This window comes from Helianthus annuus, chromosome 9, assembly GCF_002127325.2.
Source record: "Helianthus annuus cultivar XRQ/B chromosome 9, HanXRQr2.0-SUNRISE, whole genome shotgun sequence".
NCBI classification, from domain to species: domain Eukaryota; kingdom Viridiplantae; phylum Streptophyta; class Magnoliopsida; order Asterales; family Asteraceae; genus Helianthus; species Helianthus annuus.
The window spans coordinates 19,406,551-19,433,400 of NC_035441.2; the positions used below are offsets into that span (position 1 = coordinate 19,406,551).

Genomic DNA, 26,850 nt, shown 5'->3' on the forward strand with positions numbered 1-26,850 from the left:
CAAAAACCATTGCTTTTAGCGACAAAATTTGTACACTGAGATTGTTGAAAAAGTGACTTAAAAGCCCAACAATCCAGCATAGCATGTAGAGGTGAAAAAAACGCCGGGCTGGGAATCAAAACCGGTTTAAAACCAAAATCTAAACCACTGTGGAAACCGGCTGGTTGAAACGACTTGGACCGACCCGGCCCAAACTGTAGAGTTGAAACCAAGTAGTAACCCCCTCAATTGAAACTGGTCAAAAGCCGGTTTTAACCCGAAGTGATCCTATTTGGCCTAAACCAGTGTGGACTATCTTTAACTCAACCCAAACCGATGTGGGAAAGAACCGATTTGTGCACCTCTAATAGCATGGCAATCAACAATGGTAAGTTCAATGTAGGGATTGTTGGATCAGTTCTGTTTGGACATAATGGAAAACATGAAAACATACCTGATTGCATCAGCACAAGCCAGCAGAGAATCCAGATGGAGATGTAGCAACAGTGTTTGACATAGTTGTCAGTTTGGTCTGGTTCCTCCTTAGGGTGCAATCTAATGATGGTGGTATGAGAAACCGATAAAGGGAAATCGGCTGTAGAGAGGAGGTCGATTGATGTTATGTGAATTAGTTAGGTTATGTGTCTAACCCTAGAACCTCAACATAAGTCTCCTTATATATGCACCCAGGAGGAAACCCTAATTAGTTAATAATGGTAATAAGGCCCATCAACAATTACCAACTAATTATTTAATGGATTGTTATATATTTTGATCCATATAATGTAAATGATTATAATGGCCATATATAAATAAATATATTATTTATTTATTCTTACATTCTCCCACTTGGCCGAGTAATCATTTACTATGAGTGTTAGATAAGCCTGATCAGGAGTTAACACTCATTTTAGCCTTAAACAAGTACTATAGCAGAGAAATACAGCCGTTGAATCATTATGCGACTCAGGACCCCCATTAATCATACTATAGCCTTAATTTAAAACCTAATCGTTATGATCAAAATACGCATAAGCCCTTTGTTTGATTTGTAACTTTATTTTTCTATATGCCATTATGTCGACTTGACATATTCTTAGAGACATACAAAATCAAACTGGTGAGGAAAATTAACTAATACTTAGTCATTCATAGTACGATATGCAATTGCGCACGACCATTAATTAATACCCGTCTATGAGCTCTCTTAATAAGACTTATGGGTAATAGCCCTTCAGTTATAGGATCCTTAAGCATATCATGAATGTATTCGATACAAAACTTAGTTTCCTCAATTCGTTCATAAACGAATAATTAATTGCGTATCGAAATTTAATGCAGCACCTCTTGAACTGTTATTGTTCAAGGAGTTATGGTAGCTGACTTTATCACACTAAGTCTTCAAAACATTATATGGAGTTAATAAACTTATGAGTCCACTGATAAATTTCTAACAACATTTAGTGACTATATTATGTCGTTATAACTTAGGTTGTTGATATTAGTGTATTATGACTCCTCCATGAGATAGATTTTGTCTGCTGACATAAAGATATACCCAAAATTACATTTTGTAATCTTTGAATATCACAAAGTTAAAGTAATAAACCGGTTTTAATTCTCACTTCTTCTTTAAAGTATAGTCTCTCGTTTCTTTTAAAGATATTGTAATACTCCATTAGATGCTTCACATTAATCTAGACATATCTAGTGTGTTGCAATGTGAGTAATATCTAAACGAGTATAGACTTAGACTTACATAAGGCTTCCAATTAATGAAGCATAAGGAAATAATTTCATTTGTCCTATTATCCTCTAAAGGAGAGCAGTATTTTGTTACATATGTAAGGACCCATTTAATGTTAAACTTATGGAACGAAACTAATGTCCCATTGGGTCTATCTCGGTACATTATGATATCTATTACATAAGAGACATCTCTGAGATCTATATATCAAAGTTTGTGTTAACAATGCTTTGACTTATGTAACATATACTTGTCAAAAGAATATCATCTATATAGACAAGTTTATCTTAGTTGCTCCCACTCATTTTGAGGTAGGTTCATTAATCCACTTGATTCTTGATGAAAATAATTACGTTAGTTTTTCATCACATTATGATGTTTGCATTAACCCATACATGGATATTATTGGCTTACAAATAAAGTGTTCTTTAACCTTCAGTTTGAAACTTTAGGTTGTTATCTCATGAACATGTAAATGTGTCAGCCATTTGTTAGGGAAAATTGTTTTTAATGTTCATCTAATGTAGCTTTAAACCATTATAAGCTACTAGAACAGTGATGATCCTCAAAGAAATCTTTGATAATTTATCTCTTCCTAAGTATAACCTTTGACAATCAATCATGCTTCTTAGTGTCTTAACGCTTATATCAGGATTTGGTTTAGTTATGAACACTCTTAGGTAATTCAATCAAATCCCAAACGTTACACGAACACATAAAATCAGTTTTACTAGAAAACTGTTTTATTCCATTCAGATGATTAATTTACGCTAATGGCTTGATGTTAAGAGATAGGATCAGTAAACATTTCCAAAATCCATTTCAACTTCAGTTAGGGAGGTTACGTAATCATCAAAGTTAGTAGGTTTTTAAACCTAGATGACCTCCTGAGTTGATTATTGGGTTTTAAAAGTTTCAGCTTTATGGATTAGCTCTTGGTTAGGTTGCTATCATTTTCATTCTAAGTTTTGTAAGAGTTGGTGCAGTATGGTGTACAAGAGGTGTAATCGGAGTTAAATTCGGAGTGAAATTTAATGACACTCTTCCCCCCGCCTCTTGTATTCCTTACAAATCATGATAAGGACTTTGACTGCTCCCACTAACCTTAGAAAACTTTAGGAACTCAGCATGCTTAGGGTCAATATTTAACGACCAACAAATTCTAATAGAGAAACAAGTTAATGACGTTAGTCGTTGTGATTTCTCTTGTTGAGGATTATGTTAGTTTAGGTAAGAAATCTAAATGTGCCCACAATTAAGCAACAATGAAACTTTTGTAAGAGTAGCATTAGATTTTAATGAGACAAGTTTTGATAGAACAGTGTCGTGATGGAGCGGTGTCTTATACAAGAGGTGTAAATTTAGGTAATGTAAAATTTTTCACTCCCCCGCCTCTTGCAATTGTTGCAAGTTATTATTAAGACACTTAATGCTCCCACTGATCTTTAATATCTCTAGAATGCTACAAGAGAAGTTTCAATGAGCTATGTGACGTGGGAACCTATCACATATACGTTAGACTTTATTTGACTTCTTTAATGTCCAGATATCATAAGAAACTTTAGGGACATTTTTAATAGAAATCTTATTAAGTATATATATGAATAGATTTCTTCTAAGACCATGAGCATATGCGACAAAATTTAGATACAAGTTGATAGTCTGTTAAATGATAAATGAATTATGTCTGAATATTCCATTTGGAATAAGTTCCACGAATGTCAATGAATGACTTATGATGGACCCATGCTTATTCCTTAAGCCAAGTCATATTTTAGGGCTTTAACGTCATGATTTAAAATCACTTAGAATGAGATTAAATGAAAAAATCATCCTCATTAACCATGTCATGATTTCTCATGAATTTTGGTTATAATGGATGAAATTTATAAGTCTCATTTTCCTTTTGTCAAATTCTCATTTGCATGATGACAAAAGTTGTGAAAAAGTAAGGTATCATCTAGTTTCATCTTAGTAATGTTTCTATCCAGATATTTAGAACAAATAAGAGGAGAGTTTAAGATAAGTGTGACTTTATGTTGACTATGCAAACCTCACAATCCTCATAACATAGCCTAAGTAATGACACTGTATTCTGATTAATCTTTAGAATATGTAAGGTATCGAATAGCGTTATTAGAAGACTGCTTATTATGGTTCTTATAGTCTTAACATTTAATTTTGTCACTAACTCTCACGTTAGTTATTTGTTGACTTCTGGTAAGGAAACGCTTAAAACTAGAGTCAACTAATCATGTGTTAATTGGAATATTAAAATTATCAGACTTAAATATCATTATTAAGTGACTATCTAATTAATTTATCCAACTGTTCTTTAGAATAATGGATAGTCTCGTTGCTTATGTCTAGTCTAATGGCATAATTATGCAGTGAGATTTTCCCTTGAAGAACCTTAAAGTTGGAATTAGCACTTGTAATTTGTCTATGGACCTTAGAACAATCCTCTCTTAAGGTTTTAGTGGTTGTAAGGTGAATAACATCTTATTTTCCAGTTTCAAACATTTATTTCTTTGTACATATGTTGCTTATCAACACACTCGTTATACTTTGGTATTTTTGAGTGTTATAGTTGATTTATAAGGCATCAAATTGTACAAATGAAAATCTTAGTATGTAATGTACTGGAAAATGTACTTATTTCCATGCGTAAGCCCTTAATTTTATGGGTCATGGTATTGTACATTGTTATGTATTCACATATACCACTTAGCTTTATAATTTATAATTTTAAATGAAGGCACGCATCTTAGGAGCTCTTGTGATTATTCCACAATTATAGATTAGTCTTAGAAAAGACTTAATCTGGAATAACTTTAGTGATAGAAGTTATGTTAGAGAGTTCTTGATTATCATAAGAGACATCATGTTCGATTTATCCTAATCAGCATGCTCTACTTTTCTTCTGTAGTGCCTTATCAGAAGAGAGCAATACGATTATCGTGTCTTAAGAGATAATCAAGGATTTAATTTAAGAGCTAATTTTTATAGAGACTTTAAGCAAAACATATTAGATTTAGGAATTAGAGTGGATGAGATATAGATTTATTCAAGAAAATTATAGTGAGTAAAAAATTATGTGTACTAAGAATAAGGCAGACGAAATGATCATAAAAATTAATTAAGGATCATTAATATAAGGATCATTGTGTGAAGAGGTTGTGATATGTCTATTACTAACATCAAAATAATAGACTTATTTAAAATTCTACTTAAACGAAGACAAATCAGCTTTGGCCAGAAGTGTAATCATTTAAGCATGTGTGCAAAGTAATCGTGACAAATCAGCTTTGGCCAGAAATGAGACAATCACTTTAGTTATGCACTTGTCAAGCATGCTAATCATAAATGAATTAAATCAGCTTTGGCCAGAATTAAGACATTTCACGTTTGTAATGCATACTCAACATAGCTTTTATAATACTTGAACAATAAATAGATGCATCAAATCAGCTTTGGCCAGAAGTGATACATCAGAAGCTCATTCAAGTTAAGCCATTTTGGTTTTGTAAAACATTATTTGATCCTTATTAATTAACTAAGTATTTACAAAAACCAATTATTTAGTAGCAAACCACCTGTTAGCGCTGGGGTTGCAGAGGGGCAGCGTGCCCCCGCATGGGGTTCGGGGCGGAGCCCCGAGCTAAATCTTAGTTCACATTAAACAGCCGAAAATAATGAAGTTTCGAGTCAGATCTCGACTTAGTTATGAGGTCTCGAGTGAGATCTCGAGTCAAGTCTCGACTCAGCTTATAACATTATGAGGTCTCGACTCATTAATGGTCTCGAGTCGCAACCTCAGTGTCTCGAGTCGTAATCATGGTCTCGACTGCTGTGAATTATGAGATCTCGACTCCTTATGAGGTCTCGAGTCGCAACCATGGTCTCGAGTTGTGACCTTTATGGTCTCGAGTCGCAACCTTATGGTCTCGAGTTATGACCTTATGGTCTCGAGTCGAGACCTTTGTCTCGAGTTGTACAGATTTAAGCCCCTAGTCGAAACTTTGGTGGTCTCGAGTCGAGACCCTGTGGTCTCGAGTCGAAATCGTTGTCTCGAGTTATGAATATTTGAGAACACTTATGATTTCGAGTAGAGACCTTATGGTCTCGAGTCGAGATCTTGGTCTCGGCTCGTTAAAGGGATCTCGAAACTTCCTGTTAATCAGCTGATTGTGTGATAAGTTTGAAATTCGAATTTTAAGGGATTTGGTATATTTTATTTCCTATTTTAAAAAGATATTTTATATTTATCCAATAATTTCGAAAATTATATCTAATAACATTAACAGATTTTTCGAAATCTTAAGGGATAAAAATTAATCAAATACAGGAAAAACACCTTCTAATCCTTAATTCATTCCAAAATAAAAGGAATTTATTCGAATTTCACTAAGAACATGAAGAACCCTAATAAATAAAATAATAATTCTGGAACCCGAAACCTGAATTTTTAAGAGTTTTATACAGATTTCGGACAGTTAAGATTTACGATTATGATTCCGAGTCATTAAAACATTCTTTTTCCGCGAAACAGTGGACTCGGGTTATGTGACTCGAAACCGGCTATGAATTTAATTAGGCTTTCAAAATTCCGTTTTCCAGATTTCAATCCCAGAATTAATGGATACGAAAACAGAACTGACTAATCAACATATGCTCTGATACCACATGTTGGATCAGTTCTGTTTGGACATAATGGAAAACATGAAAACATACCTGATTGCATCAGCACAAGCCAGCAGAGAATCCAGATGGAGATGTAGCAACAGTGTTTGACATAGTTGTCAGTTTGGTCTGGTTCCTCCTTAGGGTGCAATCTAATGATGGTGGTATGAGAAACCGATAAAGGGAAATCGGCTGTAGAGAGGAGGTCGATTGATGTTATGTGAATTAGTTAGGTTATGTGTCTAACCCTAGAACCTCAACATAAGTCTCCTTATATATGCACCCAGGAGGAAACCCTAATTAGTTAATAATGGTAATAAGGCCCATCAACAATTACCAACTAATTATTTAATGGATTGTTATATATTTTGATCCATATAATGTAAATGATTATAATGGCCATATATAAATAAATATATTATTTATTTATTCTTACAGGGATGGCAATAGGTCGGGTTTGGGACGGGTTTAGGTAATCCAAAAATAAGCTTGTCCCAAACCCGTCGGGTTTCTAGCGGGTAAATATCCATCGGGTATCGGGTATACCCGCGGGTTTCAGGTAAACCCGTTAATTTAAGAAGATTACTCGTTTGGTATACTCATCTCAAAACCCATTGGGTATCTATCGGGTAACTTGTATTGTTATTATAAAAATATATATCAAATAACTACAATGTATACGGAATAGAATACCTATATGTTTAAAAAATGGATGTATCATATATATACATATTAATAATATAAAAGAAATTATATCAGGTATACAATCGGGTAAACGGGTACACGTTATCGGGTAATTGAGTCGGGTAAACGGGTATATCACTAAATCCCAAACCCGTCCCAAACCCGCAAAAAAAAAAAAAAAAAAAAAAAAAAAAACTATTCCCAAACCCGATTAACCGACCCCAAACCCATCCCAAATGTGTCGGGTTTCGAGTTTACCCATCGGGTTCGGGTTTGATTCCCATCCCTAGTTCAATGGGCCCAATTTGTTTAGCACAGTCCCCTTTGATAGGTTACTCTAGTCACTAGCCCACAAACAATTTCAATTCGAGCCGAGCTGAATCGTATGCTTTCATGCCCAAGCCCGAGTTGAGTATAGCTCGGCTCCTAGAAAATTCCTACCCCATAACACAGAAAGTCCACAAACAAAGTATATAGAGTCTCCGATCACTTACTTTTATAGCATCCGCCACCCTCCTAACACCACCGCCATTGTCCCATTACCCGTCATCGTCAGTGGCCAGTGATGGCGGTGGTTGACCGTTAGTGGCGATTGTGCGATCGAAAGGTGATGGGTCAAGTAACAAATGCCGATTTCTTTAGATTCCAAATATCGAATTCAATCCCTTCAAAATTCAAATTCCTATTAAGAATTTCCACATAAATTCCACAATTAATCACCTAAACAAATCTAACTTGCAAAAGTATAGCTTTTTCAGGATTATTGGTCATTAATAATCCCACCTCAGAATATTTCCCCCCCACCAGTCTCACCTTTCGCCTATGGATACCCGATGGATGTAAAACTTGCCTCAAAATAGCTGAAAAATAGCTGGTGGGGGACCATTGTAGGAAAAATAGCTGAAAGAATAGCTGAAAGCCCTTGTAGGAGCACCATTTCGAAGTAAGTTTTACATCAATGGACTCGTATCATCGTTCTGATCAAAAGCCCTAAAAAATTTGTTTGTAATTTGGAAAAAAGCTTAACTCCGTTAAGTTTTTTTTTAACGGGGGACCATTGTAGGAAAAATAGCTGAAAGATGGGACTGGTGGGGGGGGGGAATATTCTAAGCTGGGATTATTAATGGCCAATAAGGTCTAGGTGAGATTATTACAGGTCAATTCCCCTTAGTGAACCAAATAAATATGAGTGACGGGATATTTATGTTCGTCCATTTAAGTTTAATAAAACAAACAACCAAACACAAACATATAAACAAACAATATTTTCTTGTTCATATTCGTTCGTTAAGAAAAGAAACATGTTCTTGCTCGTTTATGTTCAGTCATGACACTGTAAACTAATAGTCCACTAAAAATTCAGTTCGTTTACAGGTCTACGCCGATTTTCGTACTGTGGCCTCCCTTGTGAGGGATGGTGATTTTTTCACATACAGAGCTTTGGAGACAGCGATATAAAAACAACTGCAAATGGTGTAACCAGAAACCAACGAATGATATTGATTACTTGGTGATCTTTATGGGTTTAAGGGTTTGGTTTATGAAATGTGACAAAAAAACAAATATTGAAAATATCCAGGGGTAATTCTGGTAAACAACAAAATTATCTCCAAAGAAGGGCCTTATCTCTTACAAGAGGTGAATGGGAACCTCAAGTTGTTTTAAATTCAAGATTTTGCAGGCCATCTTTTTTCCATACCCATCAAAATCTTGAAATTCATCACACTTTTTATCCTAAAAATATCTCTGCAAAAATGTCCACTGTTTTGAATTGTACCCCTCTTACCTCCTCCAGTTCCCCTAGTAAACCAGGTATTTTTCCTATCTCTATATGTATAATATATATATGTTGTATGTATATGTGGTGTTTGAATGTGGATAAGGGGTATTCAAGATTGTTGATTACTAATTGTTATGTGATTATTTGTAAGTGAAATAAGTTGTCTGAGTTTAGAATTATATAATTTGAATACATAAGTTTTAAGTTAGTTATTCAATCCCATTACATAACATCCTGTAAAATTAATTATTTTGACTTGGGTGGTATTTATATTATGGTGTTATGTTATATACATAAGAATTCTGGTTTTAATCTTGAATAATTTAGGAAGAAAACTATTAACTTTAAAGAGAGGTGAAAGTGCCAATTTTCAAGAATAAATGTGAATTTGGTTTAACTTCAATCAATTTAATATTATCTGATGTTGGAAGTGACAATAAGAATGCACATTTAAACACCTCCACATGTGTTTTTGAGTTTGTGTTGGTATGAGCTATCATATGACCCATTATTGAACACTTTGCAAAAGAACAAATGACGATAAGTATATATATATAAGGGTTAGGGTAAAATGAAAACTTATACGAGTTGTGAGAACTTAGAGAACTCGTCCTTACGAAAGGTTTTTTCAAAAAAACTTTACCAAAAATCCTAAAAGAACCAACTTTTTCAAAAGTGATGTCATGCTTATGTCATCAGCTTTTTACGGCTGCTGTAAGGGGCCAAAAAACACCACTTCTAATTATTTTTTTTTAAATATTTTTTACGGCAGTCTTTTCAAATATTTTAATCTAGGGGTGTGAAAAAAAATGGGGATAAACTCGCACGGGAAGGCCGGGTTCTCTAAGTTCTCACAACTCGGAAGGGTTTTCCCTTGATCTTGATCCTATATGGGGTTGTATATATAGGGGCACATTCAAGAATCAGCGCGAACTGAAAGAAAACTCCATCAAATCAAAGGAGTTAACATTTCTGACATCTGTAAGCATTTGTACGTAGTGCTGACGAAATAATATACAGTGAGAGAGAAAGAGAGGGTTATATACCCGCTTTATTGATAACATATAAAGCACTATGTGTGCGGGTTTATGCGATTATCACATTGGTACCGTGTTAAAGAACCCTTGGTGTATATGTGTTTATACACATAATTTTTGTGTATAGGTATGAAAATAATTATTTGAAAAATGTTTAGAAGGATGTAGCATTTGATTGATGATAACGTTGCAGGGCTAATTGGTGGAAACGCTCCAAGACTGACTTTAATCAACGTTTTGACTAATCAGAAGTCAAAATTGGAAAGATTTCAAGCTTTGGAAGTCAAGGTAAGACTTCTTTCCAGTCAAAATGTACCGATACGTTAGATTCATCATAAGCACCTGCAATATATGAGAAAATGCATCTTAGTTTTGTATTCTGGTTTTTGACTTTGACTTTGACTTTGACTTTGACTTTGACTTTGACCTTTTGTTTATCAGGCGTCTTCCGATGGTGCAAAGACCACCACGACTAACAAGAGCTTGGTTTGTGAATCTTGTGAGGGAAACGGTAAGCTAACAACTATGTGAATGACCTCATTTTCAACTATTGATTTTAAAAGGTCAAACTATATTACTTTGCATTTTGATTTTCCGCATCCGGTTTTAGTTTTCTAGCCCCAAAACTTCATTAAACACTCAACTTTTTTGTATGATTGGATTTGGCTTCAACTTTCTTCGTTACGACTATAAAATTGTCATCGAATTTCACCATAAAAAGTCATTTGTCTGACTGTAAAAAGTCGATCATAGACTCTTCTTGGAAGGGAGAGTGGTATTTACATTTTTGCCATTTTTGTGTGACATTAGGGAAAATAGTATGTAAGCAATGCGAAGGAACTGGAGTGAACACAGAAGATCACTTCGGTGGAAGGTTCAAAGCTGGTGGATTGTGTTGGCTCTGCAGGTTTATAATTCTCATATTTATTCATATTATTTTTATTTTTGCAGATTTATTATTCTTATATTTGTTGATTTTTTTTTTAATTTTTAGTAAGAAAAAGAGTTAATATAAAAAAACCATCATATGCTCTTAACTTTCTTGAAAAATCACTCAACACAATTTTCGCATATTATGGTCACTGAACATGTCAAAGAAACACGAACCAACCCGACATAATTTTGCGTGTGCTTCTAAAATATATTTTAAATTGACTCGTTACTCACTAAATTGGTCAAAATGTGTGTGTGTGTGTGTGTATTTTTGCAAAGAGTTGAATGTCACTTTATAAAGTTTTGACTATCTTAAGGTGTAACAATCATCACTATTATATACATTCTAGAGAAGTTTAAGTACTTTAATACAACAAAATTATGTTGTTGAAGGACCTTTTCGTGTTTTTTGACATGTTGAGGGACTCTTTTGTGAAAAATAAGAAAGTATACTGGTTTTTTATGATATTAACCCTAAGACCATGTGTAGTGGTAAGTTTGTATAATGCCCCTACCATGGGGCATTATCCGACACGTGGCATCCTAGTCAGCGTTGGGGCATTATAGCAAAAGTGGCGTAGTGGGGCATTATGCCAATAACCCCCATTCAATCATTTGAAAAAATAAAAATAAAAAAAGCGAACAGGCTAGTCAAACAATGGAGACATCCCATTGGCCACATGCCCCTTCAAGTCAAACATGGCAGAGTTCTTGAGCGTTTTATATAAAACGCCGTTCACCATTTTTTTCAAAAATTTTTAAATATAACGCCCCATGTAATGGTGCGTTGGGCGTTTTCGGGCGTTTTTTTTTGAATTTTTTTTTAAAAAAAACGCCCCCACTACACATGGTCTAAGAAAAGTTCATAATATTTCATACCCAAATTTATATAAACGACATACTCGTGTGATAACACATGAGTATATAACAAATGGTTCTTTCTTAACAAGTTATGTTTGCATGATATGTAGAGGTAAAAAGGAGATCCTTTGTGGTGGTTGCAATGGGGCAGGATATGCAGGCGGATTCATGAGCACCGCCGACGAATAGAAAGTACTTGAAATGATGTTCGGTATATCAGGTTTGTTTGTTTTGTTTGTTGTTGACTAGCAACTATAAACCGCCGCCATCTTACACCGCCTAGTGGTGGTGTTCCAACTAAACATTGAGTATGTTTTGTTTAATTAATTTCGATTTTGTATTCAAACTCTTAAAGTTGTTAAGTTGTATTTGTAGACTGTACTTCTTGAAGCTAAACTCAAGGGGATTATTGTTTCTTTTAATCATACTTCTATTGCTTAGTGTAACGAAATCAAGGGGTGTTTGTGTTTACGTTTAGTAACTAATTATCTTATTATTACGAATAAAAAGTGTAATGATGAATAAAGATGTGTCGTGTTAAAAAAATGGTATGCATGGTAAGGTAATGTTTTGTTTAACAAAACATCTCGTGATCGACGTGCTATCTTACTAAAATATTTCAAATACCCCACCCTTGGGATCTTATCATCTTAGTGAGGTTTGCCAGACCATTCTAAAACACACGAGTCACTATGATTCGAGTTTGTAACACCTTAGGTGAGTCATACGATGAACATGGATCCGGCAATGTTTTAAATTAAAAGATTAGACATGGGCCTCTCACCTTCCTAGTTATCAATTGGATTGGTTAAATTAGTCTTAACAATTTATTAGTTTCGTTCAACACATATTTTAGAAGGTGTACTCTCTACTTTGATATTTAGTACCCACAATCAGGGGCGTACCCAAGTGGAGCCTTAGGTGGGCGGGCGCCCCCTTAAAAGATTTTTTACTGTATTTTATTAGAAAAAATCTCGACCGACTTTGCTTAAACCCTCATTCACAGCCCTATAAAATAATTCTTGGGTCCAATTGACACATTTGGGCCCACAAACATAGAACTTGCATCTTCCATCTTTGTTTTAAGTTGTTTATTATGTACTTGTTGGGCCAACAAAGACATAACAGGCCAACAAAGACATAACTTTGGACTTTGGGTATTACAAAACAAGTTTATACTCGTATATTTTTCTTTTGTTTCACTTATATTATTACAACTTTATTTGACCTTCAACATTCAATCTGATTATTCCACACCTATACAACAACAACAACTATACCCAGTAAATCCCACAAATAGCAAAGCTACTTACAGTGTCTGGGGAGGGTGAGATGTAGACAGACCTTACCTCTATCCCTAGGGATAGAAAGGCTACTTCCAGAGAGACCCTCGGCTCCAAAACGAACAACATGCCAACACACCAAGTCAGACAATATAGAAATAGCATACAACATCATTTGGACATAATATAATATAAATAGGAAGCCACCAATACCAAGAAAGTGATCAGAGTGACACAATATAATGTAAATCACATATAATAGCATACAACATCATTTGGACATAAACACCAGAAGGCAATCACCGGTAAAGTCACTTTAAGAATAAGAAAGACCTACATCCCTAAAAACCACTTAAGACCTTACTGCAATATCCTCTAGAAGTCCTTAACCCTAATCCTACGCCTCCATGAAGTCCTATCTTGGACCATGTCCTCAGAAATATGCAACTTTAGTAAATCATGCCTAATCTTCTCATCCCAAGTCAGTTTGGGTCTGCATCTTCTTCTCCTCCCCTCCACAGTAAGAGTTTCCACTACTCTAACTGGTGTCGTCGTTTGCCTCTGCTTCACATGCCCAAACCATCTCAATCTCCCCTCCTTAACCTTATCCGATATACTAGCCACACCTAATCTTTTTCTAAAAACCTCATTTCTTATCCGATCTAACCTCGTGTGTCCACACATCCACCTCAGCATCCTCATCTCTGCTACCTCCATCTTGCGCGCTTGTGACTTCTTGATAGCCCAACAGTCTGTTCCATATAGCATAGTGGGCCTAACTGCTACCTTGTAAAATTTCCCCTTTAGTTTCGTTGGAAACCTCCTATCGCACAATACCCCATTGGCTGCCCTTCATCTACACCAGCCAGCTTATATGCGGTGGGTTATATCACTATCTATGTCCCCGTCTCTTTGTACAAACGACCCCAAATACTTAAATTTAGTTGCCTGCGGGACCAATTGATCCTCAATGGTGATTTGGGTGTCATCGTCATCGGCTACACTACTGAAATCACAGTGTAGATACTCAGTCTTAGATCAACTAATCCTTAGGCCCTTGCCTTCTAAAGCTACGTGCCACTCCTCTACCCTCGCGTTCAGGCACTATTTAGTCTCTACAATCAACACAATATCGTCTGCAAAAAGCATGCACCAGGGAACTGTCTCCTGAATCAACTTGGACAACTCATCCAAGACAACCACAAAAAGAAAAGGGCTCAACGCTGACCCTTGGTGGAGTCCTACCTCCACAGAAAAAAAGTTTGTATCCCCTACAGGCGTGCGGACCCCAGTTTCCGTTCTATCGTATGTATCCTTAATTATGTCTATATACTTCCCAGGTATACCTCGACCCTCCAAACTATCCCAAATCAGTTGTCGTCGGACAGTGTCATATCCCTTTTCAAGGTCGATAAACACCATATGTAAATCTTGCTTCTTCGCTCTATATTTTTCCATCAATCTCCTTAGAATATGTATCGCTTCTGTAGTTGACCTCCCTTTCATGAATCTAAAATGGTTTACTGAAACCTGAGTTTCTCTTCTAATTCTATTTTCAATTACCCTCTCCCAAAGCTTCATAGTGTGACTTAGAAGTTTGATTCCTCTGTAGTTCCCACAACACTGAGCGTCTCCGTTATTATTGTATAATGGCACCACGACACTACTCCTCCACTGATCTGGCATTTTTTCAGTCTTGAAAATACGATTGAACAAAAGCGTTAACCATCGGACTCCTTCTTCCCCCAAACACTTCCACACCTCAATCAGTATGTTGTCCAAACCCACTGTCTTGCCTCTTCCCGTCTTCCTAAGTGTTATCCTTACTTCTTCATGTGTGATCCTCCTGCAGTAGCAATTATTTTGTTGTCGCATTTGAGTCATGGGATTGCTACTAACTTGTTGGTATGCCCTACCGTCGTTGAAAAGATTATGGATGTAGGTTTGCCCTCTCAACTTAATGTCATGTTCCTTGACTAAAACACGTCCATCCTCTCCTTTGATAAACTTTACTACTCCTAGATCTTGTCTTCTTCGCTCCCTAGCTTTGGAAATCTTGAACATATCTTGCTCCCCCTCTTTTGTTTCCAAACGTCCATACATTTGTTTGTAGGCTGTGTTTTTTGCCTTGGTCACCGCCTTTTTCGCTTCTCTTTTTGCCTTCTTGTAAATCTCCTTCACCCTTAGTCATTCCTCCTCATCTATGCACCTCAAAAGATCTCTAAAACTCTGTTGCTTATCCTTTATTTTGGTATGCACGTCTTCGTTCCACCACTAGGACTCCTTATGCCCACTAGTCTTTCCTGTTGTGACCCCTAGCGTCTCATTCGCCACTGTAGTGATCGTAGTCGCCATAGCCTCCCACACCCAGTTTGCACGTATTCGAAAATTGTGTTGAGTGATTTTTAAACACGTATTTTAAACACTCAAGAACTAAAACAAGCCAATCATTTCACTTTGTACAAATTGTGGTCAATGGCTGATCCAAAAATTATTTTCTGGGGGTGCGAACGAGTGGTTCAACCAAATTTTCAAGAGGTGCGATCGGGATTTTGCCCTATAAAATACACTCAAAAAAATTTCAAAGGGGCACCCGCCAACTCAACCCGCTACCTAAGTCCGCCCCTGATTGTGGTCGAGTTCGGAGGATAAACGTGGACACAACCCATAACTATACCATCGTATTTGTTGTACACAAAATGCATGTTGACTTTTTTAGTTGAAAGCCAAATGTTATAGTCTTACTTTAGCATCTTTATTCAACTTGTTCATAACATATTACAAGATGAAGGAGATATCACCATTTTATTTGTAGAACTTCAATCCCTAACTATCGCTACATTTGGAATGTGTGAAATTAAGAATTCTTGTGCATACGAAACTACTAACCATATGAAGCGAGCGTTAAATAGAGGTAACAAGATGGGCGCGTAGGTGTATTAGGTATGTGGTGTAATCAATTTGGATTAAAACAAGTCGGATTGATTAAAATATATCATTTTTTTTTCTATTTTAAAATTTGTTTTATACCACTTGATGCATTATTAACTATTATAAACTATTATAAACTATACTAATATCATCAAAATAAAAAATAAAAGATTGATTTATAAGATATACATCAAAAGCTTTTAATCATGAATGAATTCTAGTGAAAACAACTTGGAGCATTTCTAAAATACTATAATAGAATTAATTCTACCACACTACAGTTTGTTAGTATAACTTTGTCTACAATTATTTTACCTTATTCGTTAATTTGTTAAGAGTCTCATCCGTTATATAAGTGTCTAGCAGATAGGTCCTCCATCTAATAACATCAAATGATATAGTTAAACATGTAATAAAATATGAATATTATTCTTACCTATACACTAGCGTTAGTAGGCAACTATATATTAGAATTTAGTAGATAAAAGTTATTGGTGCATGCCCATGCCTTATACGTTAATGATATATTAGGGGTGAGATAAGGATATGGTACTAATAGGTCTCGAGTTCAATTTTTATAAAGGGGTTTTCTCATATTTATTGGATTTCCTCCTAAATTGATGTATAGCCATTATGGCTAGTGGAGATGGATATGATCGGATGGTTCTACTCATGGCATGATGCTCCAGTGGTTCGTTAGTTATCCAATTTTGTCGTTCAAAAGAAAAGTTATTGGTGCATTTCACAAAATATATTTTGTTTGGCCACGTTTATCATGGCGAGTGCCTTTTGACTAGTTAGTACATACCTAACGTTATCATATCTCATCTATACCATGTGTTTTTTGGTCTCCTATGATATGATGTTTGAGAATTTTGACTAGTTAGTACATACCTAATTTTTACCATGTGTTTTTTTGGTTAGGAATGAATATACAAATCATCTGTTTCACATGAATAACTTCTATAAATTTTATTTTTTTAATGACATTTTAGTAGACCTCATTGTGAGACTCAGTTTACATTTTTTTAATTTAATTACTTAAAATTATTTACATTAGTAAATAAGATATAATCATTTTTAAAACACATATCTAAGCCGTATCTATGTACTATTACAACTTCAAATACTAGAAACATGAGTTATAAGTTATTATTTTATTATACGTAAATTTTAGAATGCACAAGCCAAATACTAGGTTGGTTCTTTTCTCTTAAAGGGGCTCTTAATGTTTCAGACCTCTTACTGGTTCAGCACTTAACGGTTCAGACTGTTTGTTTCACGAACAAATGTATGAATGGTTCAGACATTTGCCTCTAAATGGTTAAGCAGTATACTGAGTCTGAATTGGTCAGACATTTGCCTCTGAATGGTTAAGCATTACACCAGCTCTTACTGGTTCAGCACTTAATGGTTCAGACCTCTTACGGGTTCAACACTTAACCGCACTTAACCATTCAGAAGTTATCAAAGAGCCCCTTAGTAATAAGTGCTCTCATAACACAATATAAAGACTACTATAAAGAAGCATGTCATTAAGGAAGATGGAGCACATGTTTTCTTCACTTTCGTGTACAACGTTCGATATAAAGCACAAATTATGCACAAAACAGTAACGATACATCAGGAAGCGGGAAATATTACGACCCGTAAACATTTCAAGTTTACTAACACATTCAAGATAATATCAATCGAAGAATTTCCCCCGAGAATTTGAATGATTTCTCCGTTTCTTCAAGACAATGGTTCTTCTCTTCTCTAGTCCAGTTCTGGTTATATCATAACAAACGCGTTAAAAATTATGACTTTAACTGGTATACGACAAAAGTTGACTTTTTTACGCGAAAGTCAAATACTGAAAAGCGTCTTACCTCGGCAACCTTATTCAACTTGTCCCTAACATTTTGTAAAAGTTGTTTAAGATCACCATCCCATTTGTAGAACTCCAACTCCTTGCCATTCAATATCATCTCGGCTACCTGCAATTTGAACGTGTGATATATGAACAATTGCGCATATGAAAGAGCGTCGGTCAGTTATGTCCGTTAAAAACCTTTTATATATAATGGATGCCTTACAACATGATAAAATAAACTGTTCGTAATTTATCATAACACAAACCTAATAAAAAGATTTGTAATAAAAAGATTTAGAAAGTTGTAACCGTTAAAAATACATTATGGCGACCTTCGATTCATCCAACATATTCCACTCATTCCCTATGGAGTAAATTACAAAAACCGTCCTTTATGTATGTCACTTATTGAAAACTGTATCCTTTGCCTTCAATAATTACAGAAAACGTACTCGGTGTTTGCAAACCCTTGCAAGTTATGTCCTTTAGCCCAAGCTTAGTTAAAATTTTGTAGTTAAATCTGACCAAATGGACCCCACATGAGGGTATTTTTGTGGTTAAATCTTATCAAATGGACCCCACATGAGAGTAAAATGACCAAAATACCCTCATGTGGGGTCCATTTGGTCAGATTTAACCACAAAAAATTAACTGAGTTAGGGCTAAAGGACATAACTTGCAAGGGTTTGCAAACATCGAGTATGTTTTCTGTAATTATTGAAGACAAAGGACACAGTTTGCAATAAGTGACATACATAAAGGACGATTTTTGTAATTCACTCTTCCCTATGTAGTTTCTTGAGTAATGAACACGGATGGTCCCTGTGATTTATCAAAATTTTGGATTTGGTCCCCATCCTTTTCCAAAAGTACATGGATGGTCCATGTGGTTTGCACTTTGTAACGCATTTAGTCCCTAACTTGGATATGCTAAAACCTTTAGATTTGTTGGCGGGAGACTAAATGTGTTACAAAGTGCAAACCACAGGGACCATTCGTGTACTTTTGGAAAGCTAGGAACCAAATCCAAAATTTTTGTAAACCACATAGACCAAACATGTACTTTACTCTATTTTGCTTTCTTTTCTTATTGTTTGATTCTCAACAAGCCAAAGAGCCTTGGTGAACCAAAATCACTATTTGGGTATACAAACCATTTGCCGATATGGGTAAACGCTGAAATATATTTATAAATGTATAGACCTCCTATCTTTTTATATTTAAAAGATTAGGCTACAAGGGGATGGTTCAAATGAAAACCACATTTATTGCGAAAACTCGAAAACTAACTAAAAAAGCCTAAAAAACACACAAATTTTTTTTTTTCAATTTTTTTATAAAAATCGCTAGTTTTTTTATATAAAAAAAATTCAAAAAAAAATTGTAGTGTACATGTGTAATAATTCACATGGGTGCACTACAAATTTTATCTTTTTTTTTTTTTGAAAAAAATTTTTTTTTATATAATATAAATAGCGAAAATTGGTATGCAAAAAAAAATAAAAAAAATTGGTATGTTTTTTAGGCTTTTTTAGTTAGTTTTCGAGTTTTCGCGATAACTAGTGGTTTTCATTTGACCCTTCCCCTAGGCTACAATTATAACAATATAATTTTATTACATAATAACTATTTGTAAAATGCAAAAAGGTCATACGCGTTGACCCGCCCGTTACCCCCACCCCGAAAAGAATAAAAAAAAGCTTATTACTTTTCAGTATAAGTCCATAAATAAAAGAATCTCCAAAGGACCACAGAACCTTGTAAATGGGCCATATGAACCTCACAAAAAGCTAAGAGAGACCCTACGAACTACGAACCACATGATTAACTTCCTACAAGAAACGAGGTTTACTGACCTTTTTCCCTATCATCCGACCACCAGCAGAGTGAGCGAAGTAGGTGTTATAAAAATGACAAATGAATGCTTGTGGATCTTTCTTTGATAACTCTTCAACATAAGCCGAATAGTTGAGCCCGGGAGATGAAGGTTCGGGTATAGAATAGCCCTGTTCTTTGAACCAGGCCAGATCTTTAGCCAAACTTTCGGCACGTTCCAATCCAGTGTTCCTAAATTCAGCATCTGCAACAAAATAGCACAAAAACAAAAATATTAAGAGAGCTCAGACAAGATGGCTAACGGGTCAAAATGGGTAGTTTTGGGGTCAAAACGGGTCAGATCCGCTTGAGTTGATTCTATACACTTCTTGACTAAAATGTTTTATTTTTTTTAAATGATTACAAATCATCATCACTAAACAAGGCCAAAAATCTTGATTCCAAACCAAACTTATTTTAAGTAGATCCTAAAAACTTCTTTGACCGCAAAAGTCAAAACACGTCTCTAACTTCTAAAAGTAAAACACATGTGGTAGAGATCACAAGAAAAACATTTTAAATATGAACACCGAATATATACATATAACTTACACGCTTTCACATGATACAACGCTTTCACCGAATATATATAGTCCCTAACAGCTAACAGGTATGACACTTGGTCCGTTTTGTAAATGGTTAAAAATAAAAATTAAGAAAAATTACCATGTCTTATTTTTAGTATTTATTAATTATTACGGGAAAACGACCTAGGTAGTCGCGCACTCAAAGCGCAAAGGGCTCGCCTAAGAACACAAAGTCATAAAAGCACAATCCCGAGACAATAGGACACAATAATAGTAATAAAAATAGAAATATGTACCAGGCTTTAAACACTAACAAGTTAATACCATTCTACAAATATTTAGAACACCTAATATGTTTTCCTTTTAAATCAAATTCAAAAAAAAAAAAAAATAAGTTTTGGTTTTCTCATCCTACAATAAGGGAGATGGCTACGAAAGGGAGACAAGTTAAAACTATGTTAAAACCTGTTTAGCGAAAACGTGCACAAGGCGTGAAGGCGCTCGCCTAGACGCGCAGCGCGGCAATAACGCCTTGAGTCCATCAAGGCGCACATGCGCAAATTTCGGCCAAATTCTGCAAAAACCGGAATGAAACATCTAAAAATGTCCTGGAAGTCCGGAACCAGCCTAGAACAAGCTAAAACCCATAAAAATAGCATGTTTAAAACTAGCGCCTTACGTAGAAAAGCCCTCACTTTTTAAGCGCTTTGCATTGTGACAGGCTCACCCCTTTGACTACCTAGCTTGAAACTAGTGTGAAAAAAACATCTTACAAACAAATATTTCACCTAATCTTGTAGAACTATCTATGTGACTAAAGTAAAGAAGGATCTACAAACATCAAATCATCTCAATTCAATTCAAATCATTACTAAAAGTAGAAAACTAGAACCTATGTAGACATTTCTAGCATCAACAACTCACAAAAAGCATGACTATTTTACACCCTCTTCAATCAACAATAACTCAAAATCCAATAAAACACTCAAAAACAAAAGCTTATAGTCACAATCTTTCACCTAATATAATAGGGTCTACAAATCACCAATAATCATCATAATTCAATTCATTGTTAAAAGTACAAACTAAACATAAATAGCCTATTTAGGATTTCTAGAATTCTATCACTAAGGCCAAGGTCTGTGGTATACCGCCCCTGGCCACCTCAGCGTCATCGTTAGCGCCCCCACCCCATCCCCTGCACACCAAAGGGAGGGGGGGCATTGAAGCCTCGCCATTGCAGTAACGAGCGTTAAAGGGAAAAGCAGATGGGGCCTATTCTTTTCAACCAATCAAATATTTTTCGCTTTAATTTTTTTTATTTTGTTTAACAGGTGGCTTTAAACCATTGCATGCAAGCTAAAGGACGGGGCAGCCCCCTGTGTAACATGACGCTGATGTAGATCTGACGTGGCGTAATAAAGCCCCAAGGGGATTTAAACCACGACCCCTAGCCTAACAACTCACAAAAAGCATGACTATTAGATACCCTTTTCAATTAATAACCAATAATCACAATCTTTTTAAAATTATAAGTCAATTATGCAACAAAAAACTTCAAATAAAAACAAAAACTTACACTCAGGGTAATCAGCCTTATCAACAATCTTCTCAAGAGTATCATAAACCAACTTACTATCCACCAAAAACTTCAAGTACCCATCAACACTAGGTTCCCATTTAGGCAAAGGCTTTTCTTGAGCCTCTTTCTCCCCTTCTTTAGCTTGATCTTTTGTATGCAACTTCATAGCCACAAACCTCATCTCCTCCACAAACCCTTTTCCCTCACCTGGATACCTCTTCTTCCCCTTCTCCTCCGCCGCTGCCGCCGTCTCCGCTGTCGCCGCCACCGGTTTCTTGAACTTTAACCCATAAAGATTCAAACTTTTGTTAGGTTTTGAGATGGGTATGGTGAAAAAAGATGTTTTAGGGGTGGATATGAATTGGGTTTTCTTTAAAAGGAGTTGGGATTGTGAAATTGCAGGTATTGAAGCCATTTTTGAACCGAAAAGTTGTGTGTTCATGATGGGTTTTGGAAGTGATGAACAAGATAAGGGTAGTTTGGTAAAATATGAAAAATCAGATTGAAAAGTGAAATTAAAATAAGGGTTTGTTTGTTTGGGCGATCTTGAAGATGAAGATAAGAGTACAATATATAGTTATGAAACTAATGATGATCTATGTGGCTAGTTTAATTTCGAGAAAGAGAGAATTGTGAGAGGGGGACATGAATGTATGGAAACTGTATGGCTGTAACATAAATAGGAGGAGTTTCGTCTTAGTTTGGATAAACTCTTTTATTTATTTTCTTGGTAGAAGTAATATACATAAAAGTAGGGGATTTTGTCTAGTTGCTTTTTCTTCGTAATCGTAACTTTTGGCCTTTAGTTTGGGTTTTAACAATAGGTGGTGGCCGCACTTGGTGTAGGGTCGTCCAGCCCGACGACGCGACGCTCCCAAACACCGTCCCGGGTGGTTCGCCGCCGTCTAAAACGTCAGGGGTGGGACGATTGGGACGGGAGGTAAACGACAAAAGTTTGTTCATCTTCTTTTCACACACACATATACATACAACATATACATATATGTCTTAGGCACATTCCTCATTGCCTTAAGTCCATCCTCTTTACCCCATCCTACTGGCGCTGACGTGGAGGCCCATTCTCCATCAACCATACCGAGTAGCCTAATATAACACCACTGATATGTTATACAGACTCCACTCATTCATTGATACTTTGGATTCGAGTTTAAGAAAAATAGGAAAGGAGCGAGGCAGTTGACTGTACCGAAGAGGGAGAGGAGAAGGGGGCAAGCGGGATGTTATGCGGGTTGTATGATACGATGAAAAAGATCATATGGGGGCGTATAATGTGTTAGACTAGTAGAACATTATACGACTATTGTAATAGTGTAATGTATACAAGTTGTATGAGTTGGTATTCGTCAAACTATATTGGGTCGTATGATGGGTACGTTGACATGATAGTAATTGAGGTAATCATTAACAAAGGCACACGATCCATATGACATCACGTGATGTATGTACAAAAACTTTATTCTAGACTATGCTTTATCAAAAACTTTATTTGTTATTCTAGACTATGCTTTATCAAAAACTTTATTTGTTACTTTGAACTACATATTCTTACTTACTCATCCTAAGTGGTCGTGGTTTTTGGTGGATTTTACCGAAATTTCCAAAAATCTTTTTTTAGTGTAAAATATTGGACTTTTAAGAGTTCGGCCCCACATATTTTTTTATTCAAGCTCCGCCACTACTCGTCATACAACACTTTTTGTTCATTGGAGTTTAAGATTTTTTGTAAAACCTTTTAGAATGAAAATCTTTTCTAGAACCTGCATTGGAGTCTCGCCGACTTTCTTATCATTTTTTATCTTAGTTACGCATTGTATACGTCTCTGACGATGGACACATTGTTGGCGTTTTGGTCCCTTATGGTTCACAATATGTTACGTGTGTCCATGGTTTGCTCTATCAGTTGTTCCACCAAACACTGTCCCTTCTGAACTAGTCTACTAAAAAGTAGGTGCCCCTCCAGATGTTTTGCACATGCATTGTTATGTTTATCATTCCTTACATGTAACTTCTAAGCACCATGCGTTGTGTCATATATTCGTACTAGTTTAAAAAACACAACTGATTTTTTATTGGTTCCAGCATGGCTAATCGTGGCTATTGTGGCACATGAGGAAATCCGCATTCATCTTGATTTATCATTTCACTCCTCTGGAATTTGCTTATCAAATTTCGGGACAAAATTTCTTTCAAGTTGGGGATGATGTGACAACCCGAACTTTCAAGGTTAGTATCTCTTGATTTCTTGACTTCTAGCTTGCATGGTTATATATTATGTCTCACTACGTACTAACCGAGCATATGTTACGTTAAACACATGATGGCTATATGAGATTGTTATTATTTTACGATTGTAAGTTGTTCGACAGTTCGTTAAGCCTAGTCGTACACTCCTTGCGTCACATGGGCTACCACTAGCCCAATCATAAGCCCAACCCGAGCCCGGATCCCCCCCATTAGCGGCACATTAAATAATGGATTAATTACCATTAGTTATTATTGTACACAATTTTCAAAGAAACCCTAACTTCTTTTACTTGAGGCAACAACCTTCTTCACTATGAAGCTCTCCTCTTTCATCGATTCTTTTTAATATCCTCAACTTCCTGTATCTTGTGGTAAGCGTGATTATTGATTTAGCATAGGTACTCCATTGTTATTGATTTGTTTTGGTTAATACACATTCTGTTAGTGGTGATAGAACTTTATGGAGTAGACATGCTTAATAACTTAGGGCCGATAAACATAAGTTGTTATGCTAATCTGGGTGTTTGGGTAATGATCTGATTGTTCTTATGATGAGTGCTACGTGTATAATACCATAATGATCATCGTGATTCTAATACTGATTAGTATAAATCAAGAATCTGCATGAAGTAATGATTCGATGATGATGGCATGATATGTTCATATATAGAAATTGTTATATGATTGTAGGATAGATGGGTTACCATGATGATATGAAGAAACTGTTATGTGCGATTAAATAATGATGTGTAACAAGAATTAGCTCATGATTTCAAGGTTACTTGATGATGATTACGCTAGATTAAACTGAATATTGATTAGAATGATTATGACAATTGGTGAAATTGAACTGATAACATACAAATCTGCTTTGGGCTAATGAGTTGAACTGATGGCATGCAAACTTAATTGGGCCTTATGTGAGTAACCGGGCTGCATAAGCAAAAAGACCCATCTAATTTCACATGGGCCGCAACTGTTTCGGGGAAGGAGGCAGCCGCACAATCAGTGTGGGCTGGGCTTCGATGGCCACACACACTCGCACATACTTCGTTGATGGCATGTTATTGGGCCGCACAAGTAAAAAGGGGATCATTAATTTGACTGTTACACACTTTCGGGTATCAAAGAATTAACTGTTATGTGACTTGTACATATGAAATCATGAGGTGAATTGGCTTATGAACTGATTACATGCTAAGAGACTACTTGATGATGTTAGGCTGACATGTTAATTGTTATGACTTGAACTATATAGGTGTTACTTATATATTAAATTGTGTGGTATGTGATTAAGTAATATGTGAATTAATCGTACGTGAGATATGTAGTATGTATGCACATGAAACTGATTGTTATCTGTACCCATGTTAGGACGTGCTTAATCAACTGTTAAACAAAGTAACTAATCTTACCGAGCAAACCAAAGGTGAGTTCATTCCTCTTGAGCATGCGTCCCGGTGGGTGTAACAGTCAAATGGGTATTCCTGAGAGGAATAGGCCTTTTGGGTAAAACTGGGATGTTAGATAATACACTCCTTTCCTATCACTTTAAGTCCCATAATATACCGAATAGTTACCTGAGAGGTAACGGGGTATTAGTTGATAGCGCTATTAGGCTTGGCAACCTCACACCGTACCTGAGAGGACGGGCGTGAACTAATGACCTTAATCATGACCAATGCTCAGATAGGGGGCATTAGGGACGGGCAAAACAATCTGGTAGCCATCTTGTACGGTACTCGAGTTATTATCAACATTATTATCAATGAACTGAACTAAATACTTGGTAACTAACGTTTTCGTAAAACTATGAACTCACCAGCGTTGTCTGACATACGTGTTGCGTGCTCGCAGGTCGTTAGATTTCTTAGATATGGAACTTGCTGTCTGGAATGGTTAGAGTGGTCATGGGTCGAACTGATTTGTGACAACCCGAGTTTTCAAGGTCTTTCCTCGCAACTGCGTTTTTTAAGTCGTTGTGTTCTTTTGTGTGCACCTTGTTATCTGATTGTAAATTACTGTTTAGTGTTAATTTGTTAAATGTTTAAATGGATTTTGTGAAGTATGTGATGTATTATATATTTTAATGTGCATGACGAAAACCAAAAGGGGTTTTCGCCATAAACATGCTCGACGAAAACCAGTGTTTTCGCCGTAAGCCTGCCGACTAAAACCATTGGGTTTTCTCCATAACCCTCACGACGAAATCAGGTGATTTCGCCGGCCCATGTCTTCGTCGAAGCCTAGTAAGGGCCCAACATCATATCAGTTACGTATTTAGCATATTGGGTTGCGTAGATGATCAGTGATCAAACGCAAGAGTCTCTCTCTCTCTGTGCGACGACATTATTGATTTCCCCAAGCTTTCTCTAGCGATCAATCCATCGTTCTTTCTATTTCGGTTAGTTCGTACTGTTGTTTATTGAGCATGACTTTTTGATAGATCATTACATGTCTGCATATGTGTATATATCTGATTAATAAAGTTCTGTGATTTGAGAATATATGTTCATGGATAGGGAAGAGGATCTTGTAATATTGTTAAACCTATTTGAATGATTCGTTAACTAATCTGGATGGATGGTCGTTTTCATTATGTTACCGATGTATTGTAACAGGATGTCAATGATCTGATTCGTGGCTAGAATTAATGATTATGGTTGTCTAAAAGTTTGCAATTAGGGTTTCTGTGATTCGTAACTGTTAGTGATGATTAGGGTTGCCGTAGCACGTAACTGTTATTGATGAAATCACCACCCCGACGAAATCACTACCCTGACGAAAACACTGTGACGACGAAAACACTGTGACGACGAAAACCCTTT

The 26,850-nt window shown here is 35.9% G+C and overlaps 2 protein-coding genes across 2 annotated transcripts; one reads left to right on the forward strand and one right to left on the reverse strand.

Moving 5' to 3' along the window:
* Positions 1-8,728: 8,728 nt before the first annotated feature.
* LOC110877375 (protein BUNDLE SHEATH DEFECTIVE 2, chloroplastic) lies at positions 8,729-12,155 on the forward strand. Its single transcript, XM_022125514.2, has 5 exons — positions 8,729-8,905; positions 10,104-10,198; positions 10,352-10,421; positions 10,721-10,817; positions 11,815-12,155. The coding sequence occupies exons 1-5, from the start codon at positions 8,848-8,850 to the stop codon at positions 11,891-11,893; spliced, it is 399 nt and encodes a 132-aa protein (XP_021981206.1). The 5' UTR covers positions 8,729-8,847; the 3' UTR covers positions 11,894-12,155.
* A 5,275-nt stretch (positions 12,156-17,430) lies between these two features.
* LOC110877374 (heme oxygenase 1, chloroplastic) lies at positions 17,431-22,466 on the reverse strand. The gene is made up of 4 exons (XM_022125513.2): positions 21,755-22,466; positions 19,630-19,853; positions 17,790-17,897; positions 17,431-17,687 (listed from the first exon to the last, which is right to left on the reverse strand). The coding sequence occupies exons 1-4, from the start codon at positions 22,197-22,199 to the stop codon at positions 17,595-17,597; spliced, it is 870 nt and encodes a 289-aa protein (XP_021981205.1). The 5' UTR covers positions 22,200-22,466; the 3' UTR covers positions 17,431-17,594.
* Between the last annotated feature and the right edge of the window lie 4,384 nt (positions 22,467-26,850).

What these genes read in the sequence shown, in the direction of transcription:
- LOC110877375 (XM_022125514.2), top strand. Translation starts at nt 8,848, where the DNA reads ATGTCCACTGTTTTGAATTGTACCCCTCTTACCTCCTCCAGTTCCCCT. An exon ending in CAGTTCCCCTAGTAAACCAG is followed by an intron (nt 8,906 to 10,103) that starts GTATTTTTCCTA and finishes ATAACGTTGCAG; the next exon opens with GGCTAATTGGTGGAAACGCT. An exon ending in TGAATCTTGTGAGGGAAACG is followed by an intron (nt 10,422 to 10,720) that starts GTAAGCTAACAA and finishes GTGTGACATTAG; the next exon opens with GGAAAATAGTATGTAAGCAA.
- LOC110877374 (XM_022125513.2), bottom strand. Translation starts at nt 22,199, where the DNA reads ATGAACACACAACTTTTCGGTTCAAAAATGGCTTCAATACCTGCAATT. An exon ending in TAAGGCTGATTACCCTGAGT is followed by an intron (nt 19,854 to 21,754) that starts GTAAGTTTTTGT and finishes ATTTTGTTGCAG; the next exon opens with ATGCTGAATTTAGGAACACT. An exon ending in AGTTGAATAAGGTTGCCGAG is followed by an intron (nt 17,688 to 17,789) that starts GTAAGACGCTTT and finishes TGATATAACCAG; the next exon opens with AACTGGACTAGAGAAGAGAA.